Source organism: Rhinoderma darwinii, chromosome 9, assembly GCF_050947455.1.
Source record: "Rhinoderma darwinii isolate aRhiDar2 chromosome 9, aRhiDar2.hap1, whole genome shotgun sequence".
Lineage (NCBI taxonomy): Eukaryota > Metazoa > Chordata > Amphibia > Anura > Rhinodermatidae > Rhinoderma > Rhinoderma darwinii.
Genome location: NC_134695.1, coordinates 57,596,205 through 57,617,286, shown reverse-complemented (window position 1 = coordinate 57,617,286; position 21,082 = coordinate 57,596,205). Strand labels below are relative to the sequence as shown.

The 21,082-nt window shown below is 43.2% G+C and overlaps 1 protein-coding gene across 2 annotated transcripts; it reads right to left on the bottom strand.

Moving 5' to 3' along the window:
* Positions 1–1,608: 1,608 nt before the first annotated feature.
* RCN1 (reticulocalbin 1) lies at positions 1,609–20,848 on the bottom strand. 2 transcript variants are annotated; one of them, XM_075837751.1, is made up of 7 exons: positions 20,764–20,848; positions 18,772–19,020; positions 14,096–14,289; positions 11,240–11,418; positions 10,230–10,290; positions 4,127–4,326; positions 1,609–2,382 (listed from the first exon to the last, which is right to left on the bottom strand). In XM_075837751.1, the coding sequence occupies exons 2-7, from the start codon at positions 18,990–18,992 to the stop codon at positions 2,275–2,277; spliced, it is 963 nt and encodes a 320-aa protein (XP_075693866.1). In that variant the 5' UTR covers positions 18,993–19,020; positions 20,764–20,848; the 3' UTR covers positions 1,609–2,274. The 2 variants fall into 2 exon arrangements, with proteins under 2 accessions (XP_075693866.1, XP_075693868.1); XM_075837753.1 differs by lacking the exon at positions 20,764–20,848 and adding an exon at positions 20,713–20,751.
* Positions 20,849–21,082: the final 234 nt, after the last annotated feature.

Sequence of the window (21,082 nt, the reverse complement as noted above, 5' to 3'; positions counted from 1 at the left end):
TGTTAACTTTCAACTGAGATTTCCAGGGGGTGGTGAGAAATCCTCCTGATGCCCAAAGAAGGAGTTTTAGAATAAGCCCCTCTGCCCCTGGGTCCTAGAACTTCAGCATAGCAGCTTCCCAACCATTCTCATTTATAATATACCTTTAACTCGGAGGGCTGCAAGATCTTTTTCATGTATCCATACAGTCCCTAGGATCGATCTATCTATATATTGCATATGGCGCCCATAATACATCCACTAAAAGGTGACTGTATTACAACCATCTGAGTGCGGGTTTACCACAAATCGGCAACTAGTCTTTGCCTACATCCCTTTTTCTTAACCTATAAATTGTGACCCCATCCCAATGGCACCCTAGACAACTACCTACTCCTCGAGATATCTTAACGCATTCAAGAGAGTCGACTGTCAAACTCCATATTTATGAAGTCCTCGAACACTATTTTAATAACAGTAAGTTCTTCTGACTAGCAAGCCTTTGTAAATGTGCCCAATATTTGATCTTCCTGAACTTTAGGAGGCCAAAACAGGTCTGCGCAGCACGGAGAGGCAGTCGACTGTAATAGCATATGACATTTGTAGTCCTCACTGCTCTGCAGGTGGTGACCACCGAGACAGGAAGACAAATACACCCTGAAGAATATTCATTGAGGAGCTGAAAAAAAAAGATTAACATTCTATATACACGGTACGGCGATATCCCAATTTAACCATGCATATGGCGTTACGGCAGTGGGGTTAGGCTTGACAGCTTAGATACCCCGCATTGTTTACAGTACTATAACAATACACAGCTCTATCCGTCAAAAATCAGGCACTAGCAGCGCATCTGCTCCGTGGGTAAAGGAAGCTATTCCCTCCATGTAGTTAATTAAAATTAGACCGTTTATCAGAACATTAATGCTTTCCCCAATTATTCTTACTTTATCTTGCTTCTCAGACTGACTTAATTTTTATGTATGCAATTTACAAATGATATAGAGAGACATAAATTGTGCTACAACTACAGAATAATTAAATTCACTCTGGCTGGGTGACCCGATATTTACCTGCAAGCAACAGATGCAGTATATTACCACAAAATATTTTATTATCCTAGTGTGGGCGAGGGGGTGGGATAAAAATAATTACACTGAAAAGGACATTGAATATTTGAGTCACAAAATAATGGTCCCACATGCCCTACTATCTGTCCAAGCTTGATGCCGATTCTCAAAATTTTAGTAAAAAAAAAAAAAAAAAAAAATATATATATATATATAATAATTTGTAGAGGGGTTAAATTATTACATTTGTTAGATCAGGCAAAAAGAAAAAAAGTTAACTTTTTCTCAATTGGAATAATGTTTAAAAAGAAATAAATTCTGTGTGTAGATATTGCCGTTATATACTGGTTATGCCGCCCCCTGTTTTTGATTCCCTCTCAGAACATCCACCTAATCTATGGGGAGAAGAAACAGTTTCTAATGCGTACGCATTACTCCACCGCTAAGAGGATTCGGGAGTTGGCGCTCACATATGTTCAGTCCCAACATTTTTCAGCCAGCTTTAACCTTGATTTACATGAATTTGTAAAAAAAAAAAAAATAAAAAAAAAATGCACAATTTTTCTTACAAAAACTTTAATAAAATACTGGTGTTAATGTGATATTGTTACATACAAGTCTCCAGCTGCAAAATTCTGTAACAAAACAAAATCTAAAAACACTATATCTGTAAATCTAACAGAATACTTTAATAAAGAGGATTTATGTACATGGCTGAAAGCATTGAAATAAACAAAACCAAAAACACCTCAATATTCACAAACTAAGTTTCAACAATTTAGGCTTCGTTCACATCTGCGCTTGGTCTCCGTTTAGACGTTCCGTCGGAACGGAGCCCTGACTGATACAAACGGAAACCGTAGGTGACAGATCCGGTGACAATGGTTTCCGTTTGTATCAGTTATGCAAGGGTTCCGTCATTTGGCCGGAATCAATGGCATAGCAGACTGTCAGGGCTCCGTTCCGACGGAAAGCTCTAACGGAACGGAGCCCAAGCCCAGATGGGAACGAAGCCTAACTGCCAAAAAAAACAACAAAACACTACAGCTTTTTTGTAATCACATTAAAAATCTGTTCATAGGTCTCTTTCAAACACTAAAATGTTGGGTAATTCTACCCTTTCTGAGGTAATGAATATAGTTTGTGATGGTGCAAATACTATGATATAGTAAGTCAAGTGAAGGGAAAGAAAAAAATAAAATAATTCACAGTTCTTTTCACCTCATCACAACTCATCGTGGTCTCTGGTGAGGTCTTCTCCATAGTTTGTGGCCTGGCTTCCCACAAACATATTCCAATTCTGTAAGATCTCATCTTTGGTCAACATTTTATCCTACAATAATAATAATAATAAAAGGAAAAAAAAAAAAAAAAAAAAGCAACATTTAAATAAAATGCCATTTAGAAATGATTAAAGAAGCCCTCCCATGAGTCTCATAGACTTCCATAGAGAAACTGACTTCCAGTCCACACACGAGACGCTGTGTGAGTCGTCCAGCCAGATTAGAGATCACGTGACCGCACGGGGGCGCCGAATGGAGCCTGGGTTTTGAAAACTAGACGCTTGGGGAGTAAATAAATAGCATATACATGTGCAAGACGCCCATTACAAACGGGCAAAGCAATAAAAATTTTCATGGGAGTGCTTCTTTAATGATATATCAATAACAAGAAGGGCAAATCACAGAATACTTTTGACAGACTTAATTTACAGCTTGAAAAAAAAACAAAAAACACAATTTATTAAAAAGGACTCATTCATTTTACAGATGGATCTACATGGGATTCAGTTGCTGTGCCCCGCTAATTCTGGTCAATGAACAATGACATTTCATAAATGCTCAATTAAAAAAATACATACAATTAGCGTGTATTCACATGGTACAGTCACTTCGCAGTTTTTGCTGTGAATTTCACAAAAGCGATATTACCACATCATGTGAATAGGACCTTAGGGGCAGCATCGACGTGGCCGCGATGTGGCCAATAACCATGCTGGTAGTTCTGTTCGCTGTGGTTGTCATGTTGCTTGTTAATGGTCGTTCAGTGTTGCGGGTAAAACGATTGGTTGCCTGCAAAATTGTGCGACCATATGGGTCTATTCATTATTGGGCACTTGATTTAGCGGGTAACCAGAAATTTTACCTGCAACACTGCGCGGCCAGTAACAAGCAATTTCACAGCCGCGCCGATTAGCATGCCGGTATGGTTTTGGGTGACATCAGCGTCACCCTGTGTGGCTTTACTGTAAGAATTACCAGTCCTTAGTGGCCCAGTCCCATTTAACATGACCCCCATTAATTTGATAGGCATTACATAATGCTACATTTCTCTTGCAGCAACCACTGCGTGGGGTAGGCAACTTTACGCAGCAAAAATCAGCTGATGGTCTATGGCGGGACCCACGTGATAAGCCGATCGCCAATGCAGCTTCCTTTAAAAAAAGAAGGTGCCGAGACAATCCCTTTAAGATTGCAAAAGCAAATAACTAGAATATCTAAGCACTGGACGGTCTGCAAATGAGAGAGGACCTTGCAGCTTTAATTTCTATAAAAAATAAATAAAAATAACCTAAGAAATTATTAAATGAAAGGCTATGTCCACCTTCGCAACTAAATATTTTTTGTTTTGCTCCAATGCACCAAAAAAATAAATAAAAGGAAGAGCTACTTTGCAAATATTCTTTATTAAAAATATTCTACCGGTTTGTGTTTATCTATGCATCTTCCATGGTAGTGGACGACAAATCCTGTGTAGTCTGATCCTGCACTCATTACTCCCCTTCCATTTGCTTCTACCGAACATAATTTTGATATATTATCAGGAATTAGGGCGACAGAGTGAAGGGAATAGGACTACAGGCACAGACTACAGGGCTTGTTGTCTGTTACCATGGAGTTACATAGATCCGCATAGCAGCTGTAGACAAAACAGTAGGAAATATTTAAGCAAAACTATTTGCAAAGTTTCTTCCGTTTTTATTTTCAATGCATTGGAATAATAGAAATTTGGTTGCAAAGGTGTCCTTAGCCTTTAAACCAAACCGTCTGCATCTACTAACTGCTGAAGTGGAATACCTTGTTGACGTCAGACTCATATATTAGATGCCTGGCTTCGGCCTGCGCGTGGTCATAATCTTCAGGAAGAATCCAATGTCGGATTTCATCTTTGTCCATTTTTCCATCCTTGTTAAGGTCACGGAAATCTGAAAACTGTTCCCTTTCGTTGGCTACCCAGTCAGGCTCTGGAGTATCCTCTTCATGTGAAAACATGTCCGCTACAGATGAAAAGATCATTCAGTCATTAGCACAAATCTTAATTTCCTAGGTTTTAAATGCACAGATCTCGGTTGTCTAAAAATGCGTGATTTCAATAGAAGTGTTGGAGTACAAACATACATACATGTAAAAAACAGAGAAAAAATAGTTTGGTTACACACAGTCAACTGCGGGAGAGGAGGAAGAGGAGAAAGGGAGAGGAAGAGGAGAAAGGGAGAGGAAGAGGAGAAAGGGAGAGGAAGAGGAGAAAGGGAGAGGAAGGGAGAGGAAGAGGAGAAGGGGAGAGGAAGAGGAGAAGGGGAGAGGAAGAGGAGAAGGGGAGAGGAAGAGGAGAAGGGGAGAGGAAGAGGAGAAGGGGAGAGGAAGAGGAGAAGGGGAGAGGAAGAGGAGAAGGGGAGAGGAGAGGAGAAGGGGAGAGGAGAGGAGAAGGGGAGAGGAGAGGAGAAGGGGAGAGGAGAGGAGAAGGGGAGAGGAGAGGAGAAGGGGAGAGGAGAGGAGAAGGGGAGAGGAGAGGAGAAGGGGAGAGGAGAGGAGAAGGGGAGAGGAGAGGAGAAGGGGAGAGGGGGGAGGAGAAAGGGAGAGGGGGGAGGAGAAAGGGAGAGGGGGGAGGAGAAAGGGAGAGGGGGGAGGAGAAAGGGAGAGGGGGGAGGAGAAAGGGAGAGGGGGGAGGAGAAAGGGAGAGGGGGGAGCAGAAAGGGAGAGGGGGGAGCAGAAAGGGAGAGGGGGGAGCAGAAAGGGAGAGGGGAGAGGGATAGAGATGCTACATTCACTGTCTGGCCACAGAACTGTTTACAGGTTGTAAAATAGTAACATGTAAATAAAAACATGATTTACATGGGAGTAGTCCCCATTTATATATGTCCTAAATTGATACTTTTCCGCCCGGTTGTCAAATTCTCATTGGTGTTGCGTGTAAAACGCCTGCTTAGCTGCAAAATTGTGCGGCCATTAATAAATAGACCCTTATGGCTGCACGATTTTGCAGGTAACCACTTCATGGGGCCTTATCCTAAGGGGTCAGACAATCTTTGCCTATAGGCTCCTGAACTTGTAATTATACAGAAGCAATAAAAAACACACACACTGTAATACACCATTATTACATGCGTGATATCTATCTAGACTCCACAACTAATCAGACTGCACGCAAAAAAAAAAAAACATTAAAAATTGGCTTCAATGGTGTTATAAAGCCTGCATATGAAGAAAAAAAAAATAAAAAAATAAAAATCACACAGGGAGCAAAGGTCTCATTATGTCAATTTTGATTTGGCCACAGAAAGAAAAAAAAGAAAAAATGTGTAAACCTCAAATAACAGAATGTCATTTTTTTGTCTCTACCGCTGTGAAAACAACATTCTTGATCAACACCTAAATTAAATTACTTTACCTCTCTCCATTACTGAAAGCACTCTGGGAACACATCCTGTCATTACCAAGTGGGGTGCTGACTTCTGTAGCGCTGTGACATTGTACACAACACAATATACACAATTTGTACTACTTTACGCTCGCTGGGATAACAGCAGGGCAGTAGGTAAGCGCCAGCCGAGAGAGAACTTTGACCAAAGAAACATTTTAATTGCCAAAAGCCCATTAAACATCTTGGGAGACCGTTTGCCTGCTCTTTTAGTCAGATGGATTTCTGCTTCATTTCATCATATACAAAAGGGACTCAATTATAGGTCTAATTTCAGCGCACCTGCATTATTTCAAATCAGAAGTGTATAGATTTAAATATATATAAGAAAAGCTAGATTTGACTTCTCAGTGTGAGCAGTCAAATCCGGGTAGCAGTTCCAAACTTTTTGAATGGTCGCAAATTTTTTCTTTTTTTTTTTCTTTGCAGCTTCGAAATGAAGTTTGTAGCTGGGCAGGTCTACAAATATAGCTACTATGAATCCCTGAATGACCAGACCTTAGATTATACCCTAGTGACTCAACCACATAGAAAAAAAAATAAAAAATTGGGGAAAAAAAATAAATCTCATGTTGCATGAAACGTAGATTCTTATTAAAGGGGTTGTCCAAGATATTTTTTTTTTTTGTACATTTAAAACCACATTGCACATATTTACAATTGCATAATATACTTACCCGTGCAATCTTGCTTCTATTCTCCGCTCTGGCTGCTTTCTCCTTCTGATCACATGAGCTCTGATGTCACGTTTTCAGCCTCCTCCACTGTCGTGTCTTATCCCGATCACATGGTCTCGGAACCAGAGAGCCCTCGGATGGTATACGACACGTCACTTATCACGTGGTGTATATCGGCTTGTTCTGCTTCACAGCCCGTAACGCGCATGCGCTGTCACTGCTGTTCTCGCAGTCCCTGCTGTTCGAGATAACAGCAGGGGCCGCGCATGCGTGTTACAACAGAACAAGCCGATATACACCACGTCACAAGTGACGTGTCGTATACCCGGCAAAGAATTCAAGATCAACAAAGCAGCAGAGCCAGAGCAGAGAGTTGACGTCGCCAGTCAAGTTCCCCACGGCTGGATCTGGAAACGGGGCCACTTTGGAAAACGTAAGTATATTACAAATGTTACATTTATAACTGACATTAAAAGGGGTTATTGAAAATATGATGGTATCTCGGACAACCCCTTTAAAGATATGAAGGGCGTTTGTATGTAAGGCTTACATAGATGGAAAATCAGTGAACACTGAATCTGGACTAGGGAAGCACGATGCATCGAAACTTCGATACTGTTTCGATACTATGCCCCCTCAAACGGTTCGATACCGTTATTTCACGTATTTCGATACAGCTCAGTATTGTAACACATGAATGTATGAGAGCGGGGCTGCGGCTGTGTAAGGCTGGATTCACACGAGCATGTTCGGTCCGTAAAGGACGGAACATATTTCGGCCGCAAGTCCCGGACCGAACACACTGCAGGGAGCAGGGCTCCTAGCATCATAGTTATCCATGACGCTAGGAATCCCTGCCTCTCCGTGGAACTACTGTCCCGTACCGAAAACTCGATTACAGTTGTCCCGCAGCGAGGAAGGGACTCCTAGCGTCGTACATAACTATGATGCTAGGAGCCCGGCTCCCTGCAGTGTGTTCAGTCCGGGACTTGCGGCCGAAATACGTTCCGTCCTTTACCGACCGAACATGCTCGTGTGAATCCAGCCTAATACAGCCATTGTCCTGCTCCTGAGTCATGACAACAAGTGCGCACGCAGTCAGCATGATGTGATGCGGCCAGCGCCGCACTAATGAGTGGCGGCACTGAACACGATGTTCAGTATTCAGTGCCTGCGCTCGTTAGTGCAGCGCCGGCCACATCACCTCATGCTGAGCGCGCACGCACTTGCTGTCAGGAGCGGGGCAATGGCTGTATTACACGGCAGAGATGATAGAAACCTCTAATCTCAGCTGATATTCCTCTGAATGCTGCGATCAAAGCTGACTGCAGCATTCAAGGGGGGAATGCCCCTTAGATCGCGTCACAGGGAATCCCTGTGACGCTTCCCTGTGATGTGATTGAGTGACATACCATATATGGGCAGACAGCCCAGGGTCCATTGAAGGACCCCAGGGCTGTCTTACCATATTTCCTGTTAGGACATACTCCGGTATGTCCTAACAACTGCCTGTGCACTATCCGTAAATAGATATATGCCAGTACATTAACCCCTTCCCGACATTTGACTAATCCATACGTCAGTCGGGTAGGGGGAAGTATGGAACGGGCTCACGGAGTGAACCCACTCGATATGATGCCAGTGTTGGCTGTATGTTACAGCCAACACTTCAGAGTAACGAGCGTGATCCCGTTCGTTTAACTCGTTAAATGCCGCGGTCAATAGCGACCGCAGCATTTAAATAGTTAGAAAGAGGGGGGGGCAACCCCCTCCAACTGCTCATCCCACACCCACAATGCAGTTGCGGAGCGGGCGATGGTTGCTATGGCTGCCTGGGGGCCTAATGAAGGCCCCCAGGTCCGTCATCTTTGTACACCTATTAAGCCTCGCCTCCGGCAGGGCTTAATAGAAGCCTGTCAGAGTCACGATATACTGCAATACATTAGTATTGCAGTATATCGTGCAAGGAATCTAACAAATCGCTGGTTGAAGTCCCCCAGGGGGACTGATAAAAAAAAAAAAGTAAAAAAAATGTGTAAAAAAAAAAATACAAATAATTAAAAAGTTCAAAAAAACGATTCCCATTTCCCCCCTAGAGCATAGTAATAAAAAGAAATAAAAAATAAGCATAATTGGTATCGCCGCGTCCGTAAAAGTCTGAACTATTACAATATATCATTATTTAAACCGCACGGTGAACGCCGGTTAAAATAAAAAATTTGTAGACGCCAGAATCTCTATTTTTTTGGTCACCTCATCTCCCACAAATTTTTTTATAAAAAGTGATCAAAACGTCACATGTACACCAAAATGGTATTATTAAAAACTACAGCTTATCCCGCAAAAAATAAGCCTTCATATCACTTAATCGACGGAAAAATAACAAAAAAGTTATAGCTCTCGGAATTTGGCGACACAAAATAGATTAACATTTTTTACACTTAGGTTTTTACTTGTAAAAGTAGTAAAATATAGAAAAAAAAAAACACATATATTTGGTATCTCCGTAATCGTATTGACCCGCAGAATAAAATTAACATGTGGTTTTAATTGCACAGTGAATTCCGTAAAAACTACGCGCAAAAAAACATGGAGGAATCGCGTTTTTTTTTTTTCATTTTCTACCCCACAAATTTTTATTCTCCCGTTTCCTAGCACATTCTATTTCACAATAAACGGTGCTACAAAAAACTACAACTCATCCCGCAAAAATCAAGCCCTCATAGCACTATATCGCTTTTGGAAGGAGGGGAGGAAAGAAAAATAGAAAATGAAAATCTGAAAAAGGGCTGCGGCGGGAAGGGGTTATTTTTAAAGTTTAAAAATAAAAAAGTAAAAACAAAAGTAATGTTAAATAAAAATACACATTTTCTACAATAAACATTAAAATAAGTCTCAATGCATAAAAGATACACATTCGGTATTGGCGCGGCCGTAATTACCTGCACAACAAATGGTTGTCAATTATGACAGAAACCTAATGGGGTGAATTACTATTAATGTGAGGCACATTCAAATTTCATCACACCTCGTGCCTCACATCAGAAAACAGAAGAACTTATTTATTTATTTTTTATTACTGTTGGCAAAGTATCGTTTTGGTATCGAAAACCGGAGTACTACACAAAGTATCGGTATCGAAGTCCAAATTCAGGTATCGTGACAACCCTAATCTGGACACTTCAAGTTTTCTTAAAGGGGTTTTCCAAACAGGGACATTTGGGATATATCCACAGGATATGTGGACGTGTCATTCAGAACTGAATGGTAGTTATGGAAACAGTGTAGCTCGCATGCTACGGTTTTTCAGTAACTGCCATTCACTACTATGGGACTTACGGAAATAGCGTAGGTCAGTGAGCTACGCTGTTTTCATCTAACATGGTAAGAAATGACACACTTCAACAGGAATACAGAGGTAGAACGGGGTTTAGGGGGCCCCGTTCTAGAGATGGGTGCGGGTCCCAGAGGTGGAACCTGCATCTATCTGACATATCTTGTGGATATGTTCTAAAAGTCCCGGATGGGAAAACCCCTTTAAGGCTTTGTGTTTTTTGTTTTTTTTCCTTATAGAAACAGCACCACTACCGCCCATTGGCATTGCAGCTCATTGCCATTCACCTGATTGAGGCTGCACTGAAATACAAGACACAGCCCATGGACAAAAGCGGCACCATTTCTACAGTGACACAAAGGGTTCAGAGCCTTAGTGATCCTGCCAGGTCTGTGGCGTCGGAAATGTAGCTGCCATAAAAGCCCGACTTTATATCGCGAGTTATAAGTTAATGATTTCACGACGGCTTACCAATATATTCATCTTCATCAACACACCCATCTCCATTCTTATCAATGTCTTCCAGGGTTTCCTGCAAAAGTAAGTGTCTAATTGGTTAATCACTTCCTTAAAAACACACGGTATTAAAAACGCATGGCAGATCATTAAGGGCAACTCCGAGTGAGGACAAACGGACAAAAATCTGCAACAGTACAGTATGTCAACACAAAGTGTAGACTGAACACCCACTCAGAAGTCAATTAAAAAATTAATAAAATCGCAGCCATCCATTGTCCTATCTTCTACAACAGAGACATTTGAGACTGTTAAATTGCTCAATGCCAGTAAGCGGACTGCAAATGATGTCGTTCTCTGAACGGTGTTCGCTACCATTTACTTTTTGGTTCTGTAACCATCTGAAGATAGGAGGACACAGAGTTCTCTCTAATAAGCTAATGGGTTCATTAATTTCCTGTAACGATCAGCTTCATGTGATGAATGTTTTCAGTCCTTTGTTGGCAATCCCTAATGATTAAAAAGGACTCACTTATTTAAGAGTTTTCTGACGGGTCATTCAGACATTATTTGGCATGTGTCAGAATATGACATCATTGGGATTCGAGGAGTTGGCACACTGCGCAGGTAAGGTCATGGTCTCAATGGGAATTACCAAAACCTACTAGTCAGAGATGAAGGTTTCCAGCTCTCTAGGAAATGCCAGGACACCTTTGTACAGGAGATGAATGTTAGACTGGTGCGGGTCTGACTTTCTGGGACCCCGATCAGCAAAACGACGGAGCGCTGCATCCTGGAAGTTAGACCCCCACCGATCAAGCAATGACGGCCTATCCTAAGAAGAGGTCATCAGTGTTATAGTCCCTGGAGACCCCCTTTAACCTAATATCAGTATTACTCTGCTGTACAGAATGGTCCACCACCATTCTAAATAAAGTTCTGATATGGGCACAACGCTGACCTAGAGATAAATATGACCAAGTGTCAATGTCGAACTGTAACAAGAACCAGGAACGCTCTCTTACCAAAATAACTGTGTCTTTCATATGCTCAAATTCTTCTGGGTGAAGAAAAGAAGTAAATTCTTCTCGATTTGCTTGAAGGTCTCCATTGAGGTCCGCTTGTTTAAACCTCCTTTCGTCACGAGGAAGCATTTTCTTGAAGCTAAACTGTTCGGCCGCGTCTTGGAACTCTTCAGGGTTTGCTGCACAGATTGATGGACAAAACATTAAGCTCAATTATCATTTTCACTGACCAGCACCATTAGAAAAATGAGATGTCCAGTCCTATTCAACCCATTATAGAGGTTCTGTCACCAATCCTGACAAGTCGGTTAGTAAATACTTGTATTCCCCATGAACTAACAATTCTATAATAGATTTTCTTAGATCTCTGCGTTGTGCCGTTCCTCTGTTATTCCACCTAGAAATGTAAGAATAAATTGACAACTGGGCGTTACAATTCAGTTTGTCAAAGGGGTGTGGTCACAGTCTCACTCTGTCAGCACTGATTGGACACTGCCAGTCTGTGTGGAGACACCTCCCCCCAACTGGTAACACCCAGTTGTCAATTTATTTATAAAATGTCTAGGAGGAATGACAGAGGAACAGAACAGCGTAGAGTTCTAAGAAAAGATGTTCCAGAATTTGTGTTTCATGGGGAATTTACTAAAACAGACATGTCAGGAGAGGTGACAGGTCCTCTTTAAAGGACCGAACCTCAAGGACTGACTTCGCTCAATAATACACCAAGTTCGTTGTATTCTTTTAGCACTCCTTTTAGCCAAGCAGCACAACATATTTTTTTTTGTGCCGCGTTGGCTATTAGGAGTACGGACCTGTAGCTGTAATACGCTGCACTTACATAGGGCAGAATACTAAACTGACAGATCCGCTTTCAAGTAGTCCAGGTTGTCCCATCTGTAAGAGGATCCAGGCAGCAAGTGGTCAATTCTTCTGCAGCGTCACCCCAGGGGATGTGAAGCATTACACAATTCAATAGGTTGTCCAAGTAATGGATGTACCGGGTCCTACAGAGTGATATTAGCTCTTTGAAGCGGCTCTCCACGCTGGTTAATAGAGGAAAGTTTTGAATAAAGGCCCCTTCTATTACCTCTGAATTTGCTAATAAGGTATTGGAAATGGCTTTTCTAAACCAGATGGCCCCTTTAAGAAATTTCTTAAAGGGTAACAGTTTATCAAACGTTTAGACATGTCAGTGACATGTCAGAGGGTTTGATTGGTGGGGGTCCGAGCACTGAGACCCCCAACAATCGCTCAAACGAAGCGTCAGAAGTGCATGTGTGAGCGCTCAGTGTCTGATTTCCGGAAAAAGCCAAACAATGTATCGGAGTACGGGCTCAAAGGAAAGTCTATGAGCCCGTACTCCGATACATCGGCTTTCCAGAGAAAGCAGAACAGACACGAATCAGCTGAGCGCTCACGCGAGCACTTCTGCTGCTTAGTTTGAGCAATTGGTTGGTGGTCTCAGTGCTCAGACCCCCACCAATCAAAAGTTTGTCAAACGTTTAGTTACACTTTTAACCCCTTAATGACCAGCCTATTTTAGACGTGAATGACCAAGCCATTTTTTACGGTTTTCCATCGTCTCATTCAAAGAGCTATACACTTTTTTATTTGTGCGTCTACATGGCTGTAGAAGGTCTTGTTTTTTGCGGGACAAGTTGTAATTTTTAAAAAGCACCATTTTGGGGTACATAGAATTTATTGATGAACTTTTATTAACTTTTTTTTGGGGGGGGGGGGAATAGAAAAACAAACCGCAATTTCGCCACACTTTTTTTGCGTCCTAAATTTACATAATTTACCGTGTGGTATAAACAACACTAACTTTATTCAGCGGGTTGTTGCGATTGCAACGATACCAAATTTGTATAGTTTTTGTATGTGTTACGACTTTTACACAGTGAAAACACTTTTTTTTTTTCAAAATTATTTGTTCTTGTGTCTCCATATTTGAAGAGCCGTAACGGTTTTATTTTTTCGCCGATGCAATTGTATGAGGGCTTTTTTTTTTGCGGGACGACTTGTAGTTTTCATCGGTACCATTTTGGAGTAGATGCGACTTTTTATCAAATTTTTTTAAGGCTGGATTCAAGGAAAACAGCAATTTTTGCATGTTTTTTTACGACATTCACCGTGCGGGTTAAATGATGTAATAAATTTATAGTTGGGGGTCGTTACGGACGCGGCGATACCAAATATGTGTAACTTTTTTTTACTTTATTTTGTTTGTTAATAATAAAGCAGTTTGTAAGGGGGAAAAGTAGGTTCTCTTTTTTTTAAACTTTTTTACTAGTCCCACTAGGGGACTTCACTATGCGATCCTCCGATCGCATTTATAATACACTGCAATACTTCTGCATTACAGTGTATTATGCCTGTCCGTGTAAAACGGACAGGCATCTGCTAGGTCATGCCTCCGGCATGACCTAGCAGGCATTCACCACAGGCAGACCTTGGGGCCTTTATTAGGCCCCCGGCTGCCGTTAGAGATCTTATCGCCGGGTGTCAGTGGGATGAGAGGGAGCTCCCTCCCTCTATCCAAAACCACTCAGATGCGGTGCACGCTATTGAGCACCGCATCTGAGGAGTTAAACAGGCGAGATCGATACTTATATCGATCTCACCCGGCAGAGCAGGGACGCCCCCAGCCCTCAGCTACATCTGGCAGCTGAGAGCAGGGAGATTTGACAGCTCCCTGCTCTGTTTACTTATTCTGATGCAGCGACGTAAAAAGTCTATGGCATCGGAATAAGGCCCGTTAGTGACCGACGTAGAAACACTATGGGCCGGTCACTAACGGGTTAATATATCAGCGGCGCATTGACTGTATGTATACATCAGAAAGTGTCCACTCACCCAAGTAATATCCATACGTGGCTTGCTTGTACTCTTCCCATGATATATGGTTGTCACTATCGACATCATAGTCCTTCCAGACTCGGGCCACATTTTCATAGACGTATCTTTTCTGGACCCGCTTAATCCATGCCGTCAACTCTTCGGTGCTGATTAATCCATTATTGTCCCGGTCTATCCTGTTCACTATTTTGCTGGGAACAAAAATACTAATTTATAAATTGAAGATGATTAATTTGTGCCCATAAATGCTTCCTCTCAAAAAAACTCCTCTACATCTTTAATTAAAAGGTCATAAAAAAAAAGCAAAGTATTTAGTCATACAAGTAAAAAACAAAACGCATGTATAAACAACACTCATTTGAGGATTTCTCTCTTTGTACTTTTCGTCAAAGCCTTTGTAGCAACAAGACAGCAGCGGAAATTTTTTATAGACGTTGCAAATAACATTATAATTATCCATTAGGGGGGTCTTCCTCACTTCCTAGTAAATAAGTTTGGGCAGCTGCCTAGCAACAGGCGTTGCCACCAGTGGGCGACACTACTCGTCTTCCTACATATGGAAACCTCAGCAGATTAGAACCACATAAGGATAGCCACTCTGATCTCATTATGGTTAACAAATCCTATTGACGCAACTTTCTAGCATCGTCTTTTAAGTGAAGCTCCACCTTGGCAACAATCATGAATTCTAACAATTTATTCAGGGCTTGATTATACCAGGGAGGCAGGTGGGCAACATATGGGACCACCACCACCACCTTGTTTTCATCCTCCATGGGCTGGCTGGGCACCTACATGGGTGCATGCTATATGTAGTAGTTACAATGGCCGCTCATCCAGGCACTGCATGCCACAGTTATGTGGGCACGGTAGGTGGTAGTACAGGGGTCAAAGAATGGGGGTCTAACAGAATTGTTTTGCTCTAGGGCCTCCACGTACCTTGATACCAACTCTGATCTTTGTAATATATCTCCATTCCCTTTTACTTTATAGCTATTTCCCATTCTTTAGTGGAGAAAAATCTGTTACCACTGGAAACTGTCAACAAGCAGGCTAGCTACAAGTAATATAAATATGGTTTTATTTTTATTATAATTATTGGCTGGTGCGAATACGAAAGTCACGCTAGCGCTTCTACCCAGTGGTTCTATCGGGAAAGTGATAGACGGCCGATGTTAGCAGTCTCAGAATAAGTGAACGGAGCCACGGGACATAGCTGGTGACGTCACTCACCAGTGTCTGTCCAACTAATCGATTCTGGAGCGGCTGCAAGGAAGGCCTTATTCACACGAACGTATGCGTTTTTGCGCGTTGCAGTTCCGTGCGTCATAAGTGTTTGGTGCGTGGCTGCGTGATTTTCACGCATATGTCATCATTATGACACGCGGTTTTGATGTTTAGAAAAAGAAATGAAGGAGGTGGTTTTATTTTTCCCTTCATTTCCTGATCTACTGTTGCGCGAATCACGTGCGACACACAGAAGTGCTTACAGAGTATTATGATAGGTCGGCAACATGTCAACCGAAAGTATAAAAGAATTCAGTAATTCAATACAATGTTGCAACAGTTGAGTTACAAGTCCAAACAACGAGGCTCATAAAGAAGAAGCTGCATCTAGTAATTATACATTCCACAAGAATTCATACATTTGTGTGCAGAGCCGATCTCGGCCGAAGGCAAAGTGTAGAGAATTAACTGGTTAAAGAGTCTCCGTCACCCGTTTATAACTTCCCCATCTCCTACCTAATCTAATATTTCACTTTTAATGTAGATAACTGCTGGTTTGTTTAATAAAAAAAACAAAAAACTATTGACCAAGTTATGAATTTTTTTTCCTAAATGCCCAACTGGGCGTTTTTTTTCTATTCACCAAGTGGGCGTTGTATAGAAGTGTATGATGCTGACCAATCCGTGTCTTACACTTCTCTCCACTCCAGCCCAGCGCGATTCACAGCACAGCAGGTATCTTGCGAGATCACTCTGTGACGTGACTTCCTCCCGCAGGTCCTTCACCGGAGCGACGGAAGATTGAACAGACATCGCCTCCAGCCGTGCCAGGACATTCATCCGAATCTGTAGCGGCTGTTCAGTCTTCCTTCGCTCCGGTGAAGGACCTGCGGGATGAAGTGACGTCACAGCGTGATCTCGCGAGATCACGCTGTGCTGTGAATCAAGCTGGGCTAGAATGAAGAGAAGTGTATGACGCCGATTCGTCAGCGTTATACACTTTTACATACAACGCCCACTTGAATAGGAAAAAAAAAAAAGACGACCAATTGGCATTTAGAAAGAATTTGCATAAATCGAAAAATATTCATAACTTGGTCAAAAACATTTAAAAAAACAAAAAAACCTGTAGTTATCTACATCAAAGCGCCTATTAGATTAGGTAGGAGATAGGGAAGTTAGAGGCTGTCACCAGTTTATAAGTAAGAACTCAAAGTTTCCACAAGTACAAATGTAGAATGAGACTGACAGGCAACATTCAGCACAGGGTGAGGGCCAATATCTATACAGCATGGCAAGTGAAAACATATATTGTGTATTTCTATCCGCATGCACGGAATAAGAGAAGGGTGAACTGGATATGGGCTAAGTGGGAGCCACTTCTGTAGCAGACAACAAGTTAAGGGCTCGGGGGCCAAAGAGTCTATGTTGGGAGGAAGAGACAGTAGCAGGAGACTGCAGCCATCGGTCCCAAACTGTGGTGAACTTGAGCGGGCGATTTCTATGTTGGTACAACCACTTCTTGTGTGAGGGAACATACGGCAAACAATGGACGGCCATTCTGCAAATGTGGGGGCACGACTGGACAGCCAAGTTTTGGTTAACATCTTTTTGGCGTAGTATAAAGTTTCCACAACAAAAGTGTGAATATGTCGTGAGTCGCATTCTGCAGGGTCAGGAGTGAATAGGTAAAACTTAAGGTACAGGAGTCCCCATCTCGTCAATCAAAACTTTAATAACCTGATCCCAGAACCCGGCTACCTGAGGGCTGGACCACACCAAATGATAAAAAGGAACCCGATGTGAGCCCACATTTGTGGCATTTGTCTGGGCGTTCGGGATGGAATTTATGTAATCTAGAGGTGGTATAATGTGCGCTATGTATTATACAAAATTGTGTGAGTCACACAAGTGGAAAGTGAAGTGGAAAGCTTTGGAACGTTATCCACAGCCCACAATGTTTCATGGAAGATAAGAGGGTCCCGAATGGGGGCTGGACAGTCGTTTTAAGCATTCAAAGAAACAAAAAGAATAAAAATGCAGTCAACAGCAACTTATTGACGGTCTCCAGGCTCAAACAGATTTTTTTTCTACCCTGCACAGGGATGACATGATTTGCCGACTATAAAGCCGATGTTAATTGAAGGCGGGGGGGGTTTGCTCTATAAAACTTTCTAACATCTGTACGTCCAATTATGCCGTACACCACGGACCCCACACTGTGAAATATAGGATTGCAAGTTCTGCTTCCTTTTTTTTTTTTTTTTGCAGTCCGTTATTTTGTAAGGAAACACAGTGCAAGAGATAAGATAAGAAAAAAAGAACATTAACCATCTGCTCTGAATATATCAAATCATTAACTGCGGCTGGGACTGTTATTCAGCTTGGAGGACAATGAATGGCTGGCACTGATGTGGTGCCCCGCAGATACCATCTCATCAAGTCCCCTCTTCAATCCTCCCATTGAGAGGAGTTCACTGATGCACAGCCAACACTCACAGTTTCACAAGTGTCTGTGCCACGTTATCAGCATGGTAAGAGACACTCCTCCGTCATCTGACACCTCACGAAGAGGAACTTCACGGGGTGGAAGGAGGGTCTGATCCTCATGCCAAGCGACTGTTAATGCACTGGACAGATTACAATTATGCAAAACCTAGAATAGTTTATCTATTTGGAGACAAATTCCAACTTTTGGAACAGCTCTGAAAACTGCATTAGGGAATTGCACATATAGCAATTCCCTTGCATGTTATTGCAGGTAGACTTTACATGGCAGCCTGAAAACTGGTGGAGGAACTGCAAAAAAATAGATAAAATGATTTGGAATTTACGCAATTAGTTTAAAGTCGCTAAAACGTTCAGCTGAGCGCCCTGCATCTTCGGCTGTGATTTGCCCTCCTTGCTAGGCTGAAGGTGGGTCACATAGAACGTCTACATGAGCCTTCTTAAAGGGGTTGTCCAGTCATAAGAAATTGATGGCGGATGTGCCATCAGTATCGGATTGGTGGGGGTTCGATTCGCAGCAGCGCCGATCAGCTGTTTTTAAGGGGCCACGGCTTTTGTACGAGCGCTGCTTCTCCTTCGTTCCTTCTGCATGTACTGTAAATCACTGACGCGCTTGTAGCAGCGGTTCAAGTGAATGGGAGAGGACTGAATACAGTGTGTCGGCGATTCACAGTGTGAGCAGATAAGTAATGAAGGAGAAGCAGCGCTCGTATACAGTGAATCACCAACACACTTGTAGCGACGGTTCACGGTATTCCAGTTCTCTCCCATTCACTTGAACCGCCACTACAAGCGCATCAGTGATTTACAGTCTTACAAAAAGCCGGGCAACAATCCCTATGGAAGCTGTAATAGCAGCCATAGCGATTTCCACCCAGCTTCTTTTTTTTTGCACTAATTACGTGATCAACTATATAACGAGGTCTTGTGATTCTCACCCCAGCTTGTCTTTGCTTTCCTCTGGAGTGAGTTGGTCAAAAGTTTTAGCCTCATCCTTCCCCAGGAAAGCCTCATGATCCATTCGGAAGCTCTGGTTCTCTTCATGGATCTGTGTGTTGAGTTCAGGGTCCAGGCGGATCCGCTCTTTGCGGAACGTAGGTTTGGCGAGGATCTCTCCGGCACATAGTAGTAAGAGGTAAAAAAGTCTCTGAGGCTCCATCTCCCTCCTACTCACAGCAGTACAGGAACTGGAAGAACACAAACAAGCCTATGTTATATCCTACATACATGACTAGTTACATGGAGTGGTCAGAGAAGACAGAATTGTAGTTAAAGGGTTATTCCCATCTGATAAAGTGATGGGATATGCCACCAAATAACGATCAGTGGGGGTCCGACTTCTGGGACCCCCACCGATGCGGAGAATGAAGTTGCCACGTGCTGTTTAGCGCCGCGTACCATTCTAAGTTCTCTGCACGGCGGCGCCCCAATGGCCTTGTGAACTTCAGCCTGCCCCATATACTTAAATATAGGTGGCCGGGGCACCGCTGTGCAGGAAAAACTGATGGAGACGCTGCACTAAACCAGGGCTGTGGCCCCTTCATTCTCAGGATTGGTGGGGGTGACAGAAGTCGGACCCCCACCGATCATAGAGTGATGGCATATACTAGCGATATGCCATTACTTAAGATGGGATTAACCCCAGTGGATTCAGAGGAATGCAAAACCCCCTGGGTAAAAACAGGTCCGATTTGTCCTTAAAGGGACCGTGCATCTTCTGGACTTCCATACATTGACCCGTATCTGACTCATCTTCACAGAACATTCGGCTACACAGAGACTTTTTGCAGAGCAACAGACCGATTTTAACTTTCGATCACCAACTGCAGTCCAAAGGAATCCACTGAATTATATGAAATCCTGTGGACCGCGGCCGTCATTCAATAGTTCAAATCAATCAGTAGCGCTAAAAAAAAAAGCCTCAGTGCAGCCCTGGCCTGAAGGGCAACGGTTTCCTTCATTCTCACACAACATTTACACGGCCACCCCCCAGAACCTTCACACAGGTCTCCTGGTCGCAATCTTTTCATTCTCTCCAGACAACACAAACTGGCGAAGACGCAAGGGAAATGGTCACGAAAAATGACTTTATCCACAACTTACCCCAAGTACCGTCTCAACCTCCTAGTCACACTCTGCATTCAGGAAACGAACGCACAACTTTCACACCTTGCATTAACCCTGAACGATGGGGGCAGTACCAGGATCAGGATTGAGATGCCACCTTTACACTACTGCACCCAGGTCCATATAGAGATTATGGGCACAGTCAGGTTCATGCTGCCAGGCTACACACAGACCATCCAAAGCCCAACTAGACGCAAACCAGCAGGCACAGCATATTGTCACAAACCACCAGGTGCCCAACACGGGGCACAGTAGCCAGGTGAGGACTGATGACAGACAGAAGTAACAGAAAGCAGACCACCAAGGCTAAGAGGTGACACCGGCCCGTGGGGACAGTCACTTTTAGACCAACAGGACCCAGAAATAGGCAGGTACAGCCCACCGAGTACAATCAAAAACTATGAAAAAGACTCTGGCACGGACCAACTGGCATACTCAAGGGCTAACCACCAGCACAACCATTTGCAGACCACCAGACACAGACCACCATGGGCACAGCTTGGTACAGACCCCCATGAACATTCAGCTGCCCGACCCCCATGGGCAAAGCTAGGCACAGACCCCAAGGCACCTTCAGTTGCAGACCACCCTGGTCAGACATCAAGGCACATTCAGCACACTTACATCAGCATTCATTCACTATATAGGGTACATGTTCAGCCGCCCCTCACTAAGCAGGCAGCATTACAGCACACACCCTGATCTAGTGCAGCGAGTTGCCCTGAGATCCCCTCCCCAGCCCCGCAGCTCACCCGGCCGGGCGCACTTACACCTACACTGAGCATTTAAAGATTTGTACTTACTTGATCCGAGCAGAGACGGGAACCTGCTCTCAGCCAATAGCGTGCCAGAACACATTATGTGGGTGCCGTTGTCACGCAGCTTCTGATTGGTCAGGTAAGACTCAATGACTGGGAGGGGCCAGCGCGCCACGTTGCAATGGAGCCTGAAGATACTGAGTATAGCGTGACATGTAGTGGCCGGCAGCGCACGGGTTACTGGTGCCGGAGGACTGCCTGCTAATGCCGGAGTGACGGATATTACACCTATCTGACTGGCGTATCGAGCAGTGGATCGGTTTACTGCACAAATACTAGATGTCTGCATTCTATAGATATTTCC